The 12889-nt window shown below is 33.0% G+C and overlaps 1 protein-coding gene across 38 annotated transcripts; it reads right to left on the bottom strand.

Annotated features, from left to right (window-relative positions):
- Window positions 1–1860: 1860 nt before the first annotated feature.
- Window positions 1861–5767, bottom strand: LOC141670895 (protein DETOXIFICATION 44, chloroplastic-like). Of its 38 annotated transcripts, none has more exons than XR_012554821.1 (7): window positions 5581–5767; window positions 4457–4569; window positions 4249–4351; window positions 3244–3290; window positions 3093–3170; window positions 2927–3003; window positions 1861–2564 (listed from the first exon to the last, which is right to left on the bottom strand). XR_012554821.1 is itself a non-coding variant. In XM_074477040.1 (7 exons), exons 5-7 carry the CDS (start codon window positions 3100–3102, stop codon window positions 1989–1991), a joined length of 360 nt encoding a protein of 119 aa, XP_074333141.1. In that variant the 5' UTR covers window positions 3103–3290; window positions 4249–4351; window positions 4457–4569; window positions 5129–5252; window positions 5581–5767; the 3' UTR covers window positions 1861–1988. The 38 variants fall into 38 exon arrangements, 15 of the variants coding, with proteins under 15 accessions (XP_074333141.1, XP_074333180.1, XP_074333176.1 ...); XR_012554825.1 differs by having other exon boundaries at window positions 2927–3054; window positions 3153–3170; XR_012554854.1 differs by having other exon boundaries at window positions 3093–3162.
- Between the last annotated feature and the right edge of the window lie 7122 nt (window positions 5768–12889).

Here is a 12889-nt window from a genome sequence, read left to right as displayed (position 1 = left end):
AGAAAAAAAAGAAAGTGAGCTAAACAGACGAGAATAACATTAAAAAAATGTAGTAACTAGCCAATAACCTTTATAAGAGTATACACATCCAAAGTGAGCCAATTAATCATACGAGAATAAAATTAAATGAAAACATAGCAATTAGCCATCAACCTTTAAGAGTAGACACATCCAAATTGAGCTTATTAACCGGATCATACAATTTTTTTTAAAAAAAGATTGCAATTAACCAGCAACCTTTGTAAGAATATAAACGTCAGCGCATAGGCATGAGATCTTGCACGAGATTGAGGTGCGAATTAAAAGGCTCTCACTTAGTATTTATTAAACCTATTAGTATAAGTAAATAACTAATGTATTATGTGAAAAATGAATTTTGAATACATGTTTAAAATCAAAAAATATTTATAACAATGAGAGTATAATATTCTTCAACTCAAAAAAGAAAATATTTTTGCAAAATATATATATATGTCGCATCATGCATGCAAAATGTTATACCCATTTTTGGGTATATCCCCCGAATAGCTTCCTTTGAGCATAAAAAGAGAAGTTGGGCCTAAGTTTATAAAAAGTGCGAGTTGAACCGGTGGGCTCGCACTTTGGTTCATCTATTAAAGGAGCGGGCTACGAGCCCATAAAATGATGATCTTTGATGGCCGACTGCCTTAAGACCTTTTAAGCGATAAGAAGGCCCACCGAGCTGGGCTCGTGGGCTCGTGGGCTCGTTATACATAAAACATGGTACATGGGTCCAAGTGAAGATGACTGAGTATATTATGCGGGTCGAGCCTGCGGGCTCGTATCGTCCTATTCTTGGATCAATAGGCCACAAACCTACAACATGATATACCTTCTGTAAGGGCTTTCATGCGAGCTTCGCATCGCATGGAAAAGTCATGAAAATAAGTTAATTAATAGGGAATAGACTAGACGGGCTCACCTCTCACCTTTCTAAATGATTATTATTAATGCGAGTCGAGGTGGCCAGACTGGCTCACATCATGTAGATCTTATGAAAATAACTCATAGATGACTGGGTTATTCATAAATTTCGGGACCAACACGGGACATTCCAACAATCACGAGAAGAAATACGGAGATTCCGTGAGTTTATAGGGAACGTGTGGGGTCGGTCGGATTTTACTTGACTAATTGGCTGAAGGCCTGACTAAAAAATGGGTTTGGGCTGCATGGGTAGGAAAAACCCTAACCCTACCCTAACCCCAAAAATTACGTGATGCTTGACACAGGGCTGACAATTTCGGATTTTGGTTCGGGTTCGTGTCAGGTTGGATGTACCTGAATTTTTTTTAGTCTGACTCGAACCCGCACTACGCTATAAGTGCTCAAATGCTATGCTCTTATGTTGTTGCCTTATGTCAAAAAAATGTTGCATTTTCAATAATGCAACACCAAGGGGCGTTACATCTGCGGCCATTGCATTAGAGGCCTAATGCAACGCTTTTTGGGGGTCTACAGCAACACCAATAAGCATTGCCTAATAGATGTAATGCAACAATATATACATCAAATGCAACACCAAAAAGTGTTGGCTCTGACATAAGCTAGATGTAAGACTCCATGTGTGGGGCCCACATTAAGGCCACGTCAGCACATGACACGTGGATGCCACGTCAGCAGTGGGCCCCACACAAGCACCACGTAAGTAGTGGGCCCCACTAAAAATGTCACGTAAGCAGTGGGGCCCACATGCCACATCACTGGTATGTAATGCAACGCTTTTTATCAACTTTTAGGACAATAGAACATAATTAAAAGCAACGCTTATATAGCTAATGCAACACCACAATATCTGGTAAAAACATTACTATTACTTTATAATACAACACCCAAATATCAAATGCAACGCTTTAATTAAAATTTTTACAAGATAATATTTTATAATTACAGAAGTCCATGAAAATTATCCTAATAACCATTCGACAATTTCTACTAGCCATCCAAAACATCATCCAACAATCCCATTACAAGTTCCATCCACAAAATACATCCAACAACCCCAACATCATACTAACTACTAAATTCATTACAAGTTCTTCGATGTGCCAAAAAGATACTATTACAATTGCAGCTAGAACTATTACAATTGGTGGGGAATCAAATGCCCTTAATGTAAGAAACTGTTTAGCTGGTATACGAATTGGTGAATCCTGCAAATCACATGTATCACAGAAGCTTCATTCCCGAGCTACACTTGTCACACACACACATATAGACTCTCATAAACACATACAATTCACATGTATAACAGAAGTTCCTAAACCAGAATTTGACAAATCTCATCAGCACCTTTTTGTATATGTTTCCACCTATGTTGACAAGTAATGTTATACGAGATATAACTGATGCAGCAAATACGAAGAGTTAAGGTTTTACTTGGCCTGCAATTACTAAAGCATCATTAAGCAAAGATAGGGCCAACCAAACTTCCAAGCAGATCTGGTAACCAGCTACAGGTACTGGGCCATCCCTTGCTGCCATAAATGTCGCTACTGTCATGGTTACCAACACTGCTAGAGTCCTTCCAATTAGAAAACCACCTACAAACAAGATAAATACATTCAAAGTTTAAGAAGAAGTTTGGATGTTGTGCAGGTTATAGCCTCACATAATTACTACCACAGATGCATCATAATTACTTGGATAGATAAAGATCCAAATGTTACCATATGTTTTTGATACTCTTGAATTTTAATAACATCTTTTTTCCAATTAAAATTTTATATATAACAGTCAAAGAGTAAATAATATATCATCAAACTTATTGAGTAGAACTGACATGCTGATTACAGCTCACTAACTTTAAAAAACTGAAAATTTCTTCCTGAGGAACCACAGGGCTTAGAAAGGAAAATACTACAAAATAACATTTATTCTGCAAATCATATACAGATGTACTTACAGCACCTGAGGAACAATGGTTTGCATTATATACAATTACACTGCTGGTGACATTGGTAACATTCTACAAATCATCTCCTGTAAAATCATTGGCGCTCTCAAATTTTCATTTTTCTACTCCCACACAGCCTAAAAGCAAGAAGCACAAGCGGTTTTAGATGAAGTACCATGATACATTGTTCTCTGCTACTTCTGTTATACCAAAACACAACATCACTGCATCGTACCTGCAATGGGCTTAACATCTTTTGGTATATTAAACATAATGTCCCAGACATGACAGAAATGATTCATTTGACGATGAAATATTAAAATTACCTTATTGGGTTAATCCAGGCTGAGAACTTGCGGAACGACAGTAGAATCTGCACGTTTCTATGAGTTAGATAATGCCGAAAACTTCATGACCAAAATGTCTAAAATATAAATAAAGCATATTAAGGTAATAGGAAGATTGTAGGGGAAAAACATAAGAAGAAAACTATACGGGTCAATAGCAGCAAGCTCTGAACTAACCACAAATCTTGTTTTGATATTATGCAACTAAATTTTAAGTAATAGAGTCTGTTAAACTTTGCCAACCATTTTGTGCATCAATTGCCATAAATACAATGATATGAAGCAACAACATGTCAGAAGTTCAGAAAAAGGATCTACAGTAAGTTGGTACATAAAATACATGCAATGCTCCAGCAAAAGAAGCAGCAAGAAGTAAAGGAGCAACATATCAGGTTGTATATGTTAAGAGTAAGCTGCCACCTATTATCGGATCCTGTGTCATAAACTGAATCCGATTATCTAATCCATTAATATGCTAATAATTGTATGACGTAGACTACTATATGATTTATTGTTTAAAAACAAAGATTATGCAAATCAAATATTCAAAATTGTTTAAAAACAAAGATTATGCAAATCAAATATTCAAATAAGAGAACAACCATTTATATGATTATAAATTTATAATAATGATTATATAGGTAAATTTCAAATTTCTTTTAATGCCTTATTGTTTACAATACTCCCAAGGACAAATGATCACATATCCTGTTTCATGGTAAAAAGGTAGGAAAACATATACAGAATGTTACACGATGTCACCCGCAGTGTAATTGTATATAATGCAAATCATCTGCTTATGTGGTTCTCAGAAAGACAAACAACCTAGGATGCCTTAAACATGGACATCACTTAAAATTTAAATACATTCTCAATTTAAATCAGTATCAAAGTTATAAAAGCACATTAATAAAGAACATTTATTCTTACAAGTGCAACAAACTAGCTGACGATCATTTAATGCTTAAAGTTCACGAAACATACCAGATTTCAGATATTGAAAAAACTTTGTTGCTTCAAATTTTGGAGAAATAAGTGATACTTTGTCATTTATAGTTTCCACAAAAGGATAAAGGCAATCAAGTACCTGATACATACAGAAAGTTCACAAATATATTAGAACACAAGATTACACAAAAGAGAAAATTTATAGAATATAAAATATAAATCGAAATAAGCCCATTAGTTTTACCACATCATCAACGTACTCAGAAATTACGGTAGATATTGCAGCCCCACCAATTCCTAAACCAAGCAAAAAAATCAAAACTGGATCCAACAAAACATTTAGTAAGTTACCAGCACCTACATCCAGAAGATGATTGTCAAAAACTGAAATATTGATCTCCAAAGTAATAGGATACCAATTGAGATTAGATCTTCAGTACATCTCAAAATGCTCAACAGCATAACAAGTTGTTTGGCTAATAGTTCATGTTTGGCGAAGGGAGTGATGATAGTAGTTGACCTGGTCATTTTTATCTCTGAGTAGGCTGTTTTTAAGCTTCTGTATTTTAGTTTCACTAAGGTATGCAACTGGAGCTATATTGAGTTTCTAAAAGCTTTTCTGTGTTACAAGGTTCTTAAGGGTCATCAACCATAAACTTATTCTTCTGTACTTTTCTATTATTTCTTATTTCCTTGTACTTCTCTATTGTTACAACCTATGCAACCTATTGTCAATAAAATTTGGCATGCTAACAAACAGAATAATGCACAAAACTAAATTCTAGCGGTTGACAACAATCCTTTCAAACTTCCAGTAGCATAGAAAAATTATAAACATAGAAAAATTATAAACGGAAGAAACTTATTCCCAACATATTTTTTACACCGGTAAATGTTCACAATATTTTGGACTTACCAACAGCATATAAAGGTGTCTTAGTATTCTTAAATTCACGGAATGTGCCTTGTGCAGCTAGAGCTATTACAATTGGTGGGGCACCAAATGCCCTCAGTGTAAGAAATTATTCTGCTGGTACAAACTAATCAATAACATTATTAACTTTTACACACACATATAAACATAGAGATATAACTAATCAATAGCATTATCTATTAAAGACAAATTAAAGATTCAACTTAAAATTTTAAAATCTACGAAGTGAGAAAGAGAGAAAGATAGATAGATAGATAGATAGATAGATAGATAGATAGATAGATAGATAGAGATAGAGAGAGGGGGGGAAAGAGAGAGAGCGCGAGAGAGAGTGAGGGAGAGAGTGGGAGATAGAGAGGGAGAGAGAGAGCGCGAGAGAGAGTGAGGGAGAGAGTGGAAGAGAGAGAGGGAGAGAGAGAGAGAGAGGAAAGCACCTTCTTTTTTGACTTTCTCGTTAAGGTTTTTGATGTAGATAGTTTGATTAGGAGGAATATCTCCAGTAAGCATAGTTGCTAATGCTAATAGAGCAAGTGAATCAGTGTGTGTGCTTGAAAGAGGAAGATTAAAGAGGTGAATCGCAGCAGACGGTATGAGCCTTAATTTATGTTTCATGTCTCTACAGTTTGGGTCATGTACTTCAATTAGGCTCCACCCAACCCAAATATTTATCATTGCATAACAGGCCCAACCAAAATATTAATCATTGCATAACAGGCCCTTCTCTTCCTCTCTTTTTCTTCCCTTTGCTGAGATCTGGTTCGACTCCTATCCTTGCATTTTTTTTAAAAACCTATATTTTGATTAAAATTATTATATTTTAGATTTTTTTAATTTTTAAACTTTATAATTTTACAAAAATTAAAAATACGATTTAAACTTATATAAAATATATGACTAAATATGTTTAATTAAATAAAATATTATATTTTAAATTTTAAATAAATGATTAAAATTTAAAGTTATTATATTTATTTTGATGATATATCTATTTTATAATATCAAAAATAATTTAATATAATGAAACGCTTAAACAAAAAACCTATATTTTGATTAAAAAATATTTTTTTTAGATTTTTTTAATTTTCAAAATTTATAATTTACAAAAATTCAAAATACGATTTAAACTTATATAAAATGTATGTCTAAATATGTTAAATTAAATTAAATATTATATTTTATATTTTAAGGAAATAAATGACTAAAATGTTAAAATTATTGTATTTGCTTTGATAATATATCTATTTTTATCATCTCAAAAATAATTTAATATAATGCAACGCTTGAACATGGTGTTGCACGTTACAACACTAACAATTTTACCGAAACAGTACATTAATCTGTTTAATGCAATGCTTTTTGACTAGTGTTGGAAAAGATTAAGCAAAACCATACCAAATAGAATGCTTTTCTTGCAAAACTCAAAAAAAGCATATCATTTGAGCACTTATGGCGTAGTGCCGACCCGACCCGAAACACGTTTAAAAATTGTGACACGAACCCGACCCGGTAGGTACCCGAGTTATCCGAAACTGACCTGTTTGACCTAAAATAACCCGAAATTTAAAATAAATTAATAAAAATAAAATAAATAAATTTTAATTTTCAAAATTACAAAAATAAAATATAATGCCAAATTAACATAAAAAATAGAAATGTACTCTCTCAGTCCCGGCCAATTGTTATCGTTTCTAAGAGAGTGACCAACACGCATTTTAAGATTAATATAAAGTATAATTCTTATATTTTTTTTAAAAAAAAATCTTTTTCTGAATAAAAATAGAATGTTTAAACTTTTATTCACAAAAAAGAATTTTTTTAAAAAATATTGTAGAACTATACTTTCTATTTATCTTAAAATACGTGCCGGACACTCTCTTATAAACAATAACAATTGAAAGGGATGGGGGAGTAATAAAACACAATATTACAAATATTTTATAAAATTTAACCATACATGTATATACATATTTATAATATGGAGTTGAGTTCTATAGAGACCCATCTATATTGGAGACCTTGAAGACCCATTTTACAACCATCAGATTAGATTATATCATACGGTTTAGATTAAAACAAATTCAGTTATGTATTAAGGCCACTGTCCTGTATTTAGATTAAAAAATTTCAGTTACGTATTATTTTCTATACTGAAATTTGTAATTTTTTAATCTAAATAATTCTGCACTCATTTGTGTGGGCAGTTTACAACATTAAAAATGCAGAACTATTTTTATTTATTTTGTACGTACTTCATCTTATATTTTGAACTTAAAGTACTGCCTGACTCCAATATTAAACCTAATAATTAAACCTAATTTTATTTTCATATATGTGGAGTAGCTCGATCTATTTTAATTTTTTATTAACCTTACAAATACTAGTGAAAATACAGTGTTTACATGAATTAAATAAAATATTGAGTGCAAGACAATGAATATATAATGTAATATACAAAACAAAGTGCAGGACAAGAGGTGGTATATTTTAAAGAAAATGCAGGAAAGAAAAACTATGCATAATATGTATCTTCATGAATCACAAATTTAGAATAATACATATAACCACATGGCATGGCTAAAAAAAGTATTTCATAATCACATCACATACTGCATGATGTAGGTCGTGTGTTGCAAAATATTTATTATTACATTTTATTATAATTTATAATAAAGTAGATGCATTGAACTATTTTGTTGATTTTAATTAATATGTCCATCCAAATTATGTATTTATTAATGTATTTTAAATAAATAATTTTAGGAACATAAAACTTTTGTTGTTGTAGATTTATATTCAAATATAAAATGACAAAGAATAAATTAAATGGAGTAATTTATAATTTTTGAAAGTACAAAGTTTAGTTCCCCTCGTTATATTAAAAAAATTGGTTTAGAAAAAAAAATCTAAAACATCTTTTTATTTTTTGTAACATTCTTACATTCATTTGTACAAAAAAATTAGATAAAGATTTGACAAAAAAGAAAAGAATTTATATTAAAATTATTTCATTTTGTAACATTTTAATTATGTTTTATTATGTAGTTAAGTATTTAATAAAATTGTTGCAAAATTATAATTAAATAATAATTACATTTAAGATGCCATAACTTTCTTAGCAAAAAATAATACATAAACATTTAAAATGAAATAAATTGTCTCGTGCAAATTAATTTTTTTTGACTTTATTTGTTTTTGTATGGAAGGTGGTTGATTGAACGTGTAGGTATTCAACTTTTTCAAAAAGTTTATGAAATATCATCCGTTGGATTAAAATTGATCAAGGATTTAAACAATTGGTCTCCAGGTCTTCAATTTCAACCCGGTCTCCACTGAACTTTGTTCTATATAATATATTATATAAATTATTTAAATAAATAGGTCGATTCGAGTATTTTGAGTCAACCCGAAAATGTCCCGATTTTTTCGGGTAAATTTTTACCCAACCCGAACCCGACCCAAAATTCAAAAATCCCAACCCTAATTTATACTTTTGCTGGTTGGATTATGGCCGGGTTTCAGGTCGTGTCGAATTTTGCCATCCCAAAGTTGACACTTCACGAAAAATAAAAAAAAATCCTATTTTTTTTCTTGAGAAGTTATCATACATCCGTTACCCGCATACACAAGGTTCCTCCGCCCTAAAAAATAACACCTTAATCTTTATTCCGATCATTAACCTCCAAAACACCGTTAAACGAACTTCCCCTAACATATCCGTTCGAATTAATTAAAATTCATTAATTAAAATACATGGAGGCAAAATCATGTGTAAGAGGTCAGGCTTGTTGTAAGTCATATGTCATAGCCTATTTGTATATTCGAGGATTCAACTCAACTCAAATAAGAATGTAATAAGTAAATAGTGGATCTACCGTCAGAGAGATCTCGCAAAGTAATATCTGTCAAAGGATTCAGAAACATTGTTCATCTGTAGACTTGAAGATTCACTGGAAGAAATTCAAGAATTTGATCATGCCTCAGTGATATAAATCAAGATCGTGGATTTAATCAAGTGACAGAGATCTCGTCAGAGTATCATTAATTACAAGGATTTAATCTGAAAAAAATCAGAGTATCAAAGTCAACACATGAAGAAACGTCACGGAAGTTAGTCACTCATGAACCAGACAGTACATCGAGTGTCAACGTTGAAGTGGTGGAATTGATTCATAATTTTCAGTGATTTTCAGAAGATTTGCAGAAGAATGGTTGCTGCTCAAGACTAGAATTAATTCTCTATTAATTAATTAAGTCATCTAATTTAATTAAAAAAATAAATTATATCTGCGAAGAATAATTTATTTATTAATTAAATTAATTGATTAATTAATTCTGAATTAATTTTAGGAATTTTCAGAAGTTTAATTGGTTTAAAAACAGTATTAAATCAGCAAGACAATTGAAAATGAACTAGCATGACAATCTGGATTGTCATACCGATTGTCATGCCAAGTCATTTCAATTGTCATACCGAAAGTTACACTAGGAAGGAGATTGTCTTGCTAGTTCAACTGATTGTCATACCGATAGTCATTGTAGTTCAATCAGATTGTCTTGCTAGTACAATTGAAAGTCCTACTGAAAGTCTTGCTGAGCCAAAGAGATTGTCCTACCGATTGTCATTGCAGTTCAAGTAATTTTGTTGGATTGCATACAAAAAGAAAAAGAAGCAGAAGACATTCACACACTGAAAAATACAAGAACACAGCAGCCGCCTAAGAAATATTTCATTGTTCTCTGCTGAAATTCAAAGATCAATTTCTAGATTGCAAAGTTAAATCCAATCAACTAGAAATCTTTATCTTGTTCTTGCGTAACAATCTAGCGGATCAAAATCCCTAGAACTTAATCTCAAATCGCGTTTAGCATTTGATTCTAATTATTGCAAAAATAGAAAAAGTTCATGTCGAATTTATTCTAGATTTGTGATAATTGATTTGAGATTAATACCTTGTAATCGATACAGTTGTTGTAACACCTTTCAAGTTTAATAATATTTTTATTTAACTTGAATTTTGTTTCACATTTTTTATTCCGCATTTATTCGATTATTTGGTACTATTTGTATTCAACCCCCCCTTCTACAAACAAATCGGGACCTAACAATTGGTATCAGAGCCTTCTGATTAACGAACAAATCTAGATCCTAGACTTTTGTGATTTTTCAACTCCTTGAATTTTTATTTATTCAAAAATTCATAATGACTTCACAAAAAGTTGGAACCGTTAAAATTCCACTATTTGATAAAGAAAATTATATCATGTGGAAGAAAAAGATGCTATTATTTTTACAAGTTGCAAATCCCAAATATCTGAACTTGTTAAAGAAGGGTCTAAAAACTCCGATGGTTATTGAACCAGAGGTGATAGTAGATGATGTTGTGATTACCAAAGCTAGAATATATCCAAAAGAGCCTGAAGATTTTACTCCTGCTGAGAAGGAAGAAGCCTCCTTGGATGCCAGCGCCTTCAATTAATATTAATTGATTCCCTTGATCCTTTGATGAACAGACATGTGATGAACTGTAAAAATTCCAAACACATGTGGGAAACTATTGAGGTGATTAATGAAGGCACAGAGGAAGTTAGGGAGAACAAGTTGGAGATCCTAACCTCTGAGTATGAATATTTTAAATCAAATCCAGGCGAAGGAATTACTGAAGTGTTTGAGAGGTACAATGCGTTGATCAACAACCTGAACATAAATGGGAAATATTATTCAATCAGGGAGGTCAACAAAAAGTTCCTTTTAACACTGCCAACTCATCTTGAACATAGAATCACTGCCATTAGAGAAGCTAGAGATCTGAGTGAGATTTCTTTGGACAGGCTCTATGGAGTGTTAAAAACCTATGAGTTGGAGCAGATTCAACAGAAGGAAGTCTACGGGAAGGATAGAATGGTCAGCACATCTACTGCACTTGTAGCTGAAGGTCAACAACAACAGCAATCTCAACAATTGGAGAGAATGGTACAGTGTTCCAAGGCTGAGGAAAATATGTTAGTAGCAGAATATGATCCTCCTACTACAAATCAATCAAGTGATGATTTTTATTCCTTGGAAGAGCTGGAGCAATTGGAAGACGAGTCAATGGCCCAAATTGTCAAGAGATTCTCCCATGTCAGATTCAAGAGGAATCCCAAGCTTAAGTACAAGTCCAACTATAACAAATTCCAGAAAGGTGGATCTTCATCCTCTAACACCAGCAGTGGTGGATACAAAACAGGGATGGTTGATCGGAGCACCATCAGATGCTATAACTGCAATGAGTTGGGACACTTTGCCACAGAATGTAGGAAGCCAAAGCAAGTAAGAAAGAACTCTGAAAGGGCTTATCTGGCAAAGGGAAGAAGCTGGGATGATACTGACAGTGAAGATGAAGAAGAAGGAAATCTTGCTCTTATGGCTATTGATGGAAAAGCTTCATCGTCAAGAATAGAGGTAAAACTTTCTGATGCTGAAATGATTTATCATCTAAGAGGTAACTTAGATTGTGCACATCGTGATAATGAACTGTTAGGTTTACAGATCACAGACCTTGAGAAAGAGGTCAATGAATTAAGACTTGTGCACATTAATCAAGACAAATTAAAAGAACATGTATCTTTTCTAGAGAATAGAGTTGACTGTTATAGAAAACTCGAAACTATTCTCAAAGACAAGATCACCGGTCTTGAGACTAAGGTTAGAGCCTACTTCAATTCTTGTTCGAAGGCTAAAGAGTTCTACAGTAAGCAAGCTGTTAATCAAACATCTGGAATAGGTTATGATTACAATGCTGCTATTGGAGAATTAGGCATAAACTCCCCTCCTCATGTCTGTGCTAAAGGGAGGGAAGTACCACATGTGCTTAAGGGTGTTGATGAACCCCTCTATAAAGCATCAATTGCTGAACCATTTGATGCGACCTCTTCTGTTATTCAAGAAGAAATACGTGCTGAGGATCATGCTTATGAGAAGATTGTTTCCAAGTCATGTGAGTCGAAAGTTCCAGTCAAAGTTGTGAAAGCAACTGAGATTAACTCAGACACACATGAGTTGGATAACAATAATGCCATGTCTACCATGCATAAATTGCCTGCTGTTAATCACTCTCATAGAGCATGTAGTATTGCTAATTGTATGTCTTGTGCTTTTAATATGATGTATGCTTATTTTAATGGTAAGCATGTGTCTAATGATAAGACCACTCCTCGTCAGCATGTGAATAACAAGAAGCATGATAGGTCTAAGACTGCTAGTCCTTCTAAGACTAGAAAGGAGACATTTGTGCCTAAGCTTAAACAGAAATTTGTTAAGGCTGTTTACAAGGTCAAATGTTCAGTCATTGAGAAAGTTGAGGCAATTAAAATAAAAAATGTTGTTTTGCCTGACAAAGGACAGTTCTACAAGTATGCCGGGCCCAACCAAGTTTGGGTTCCGAAGAAGGTCTAATCCATTTGTAGTGCAGGGCATTAAACAGGTGTAACCGGTAGTGTGGATTCTTGACAGTGGATCATCAAGACATATGACCGGAGATAGAGCCCTGCTATCAAATGTGGATTGAGAAAGCTGACCCCCTGGTTACCTTTGGAGATAACAGCAAAGGTTTATCTGAGGGATATGGCTGTTTGCAAGCTTGATATGTTATCAGTGAAATTTTGAATAGTGTGCTAGGTTATTATTAGGAAGCAATATCTAACATATAGCACCAGTGACGAGACTTGAGAATATTACGACATATTAGGCACCTGATGCACATT

The sequence above is a fragment of the Apium graveolens genome, chromosome 1, assembly GCF_009905375.1.
Source record: "Apium graveolens cultivar Ventura chromosome 1, ASM990537v1, whole genome shotgun sequence".
Lineage (NCBI taxonomy): Eukaryota > Viridiplantae > Streptophyta > Magnoliopsida > Apiales > Apiaceae > Apium > Apium graveolens.
Note: the sequence above shows the minus strand (reverse complement) of the source record. Positions and strands in the feature narration are given on the sequence as shown.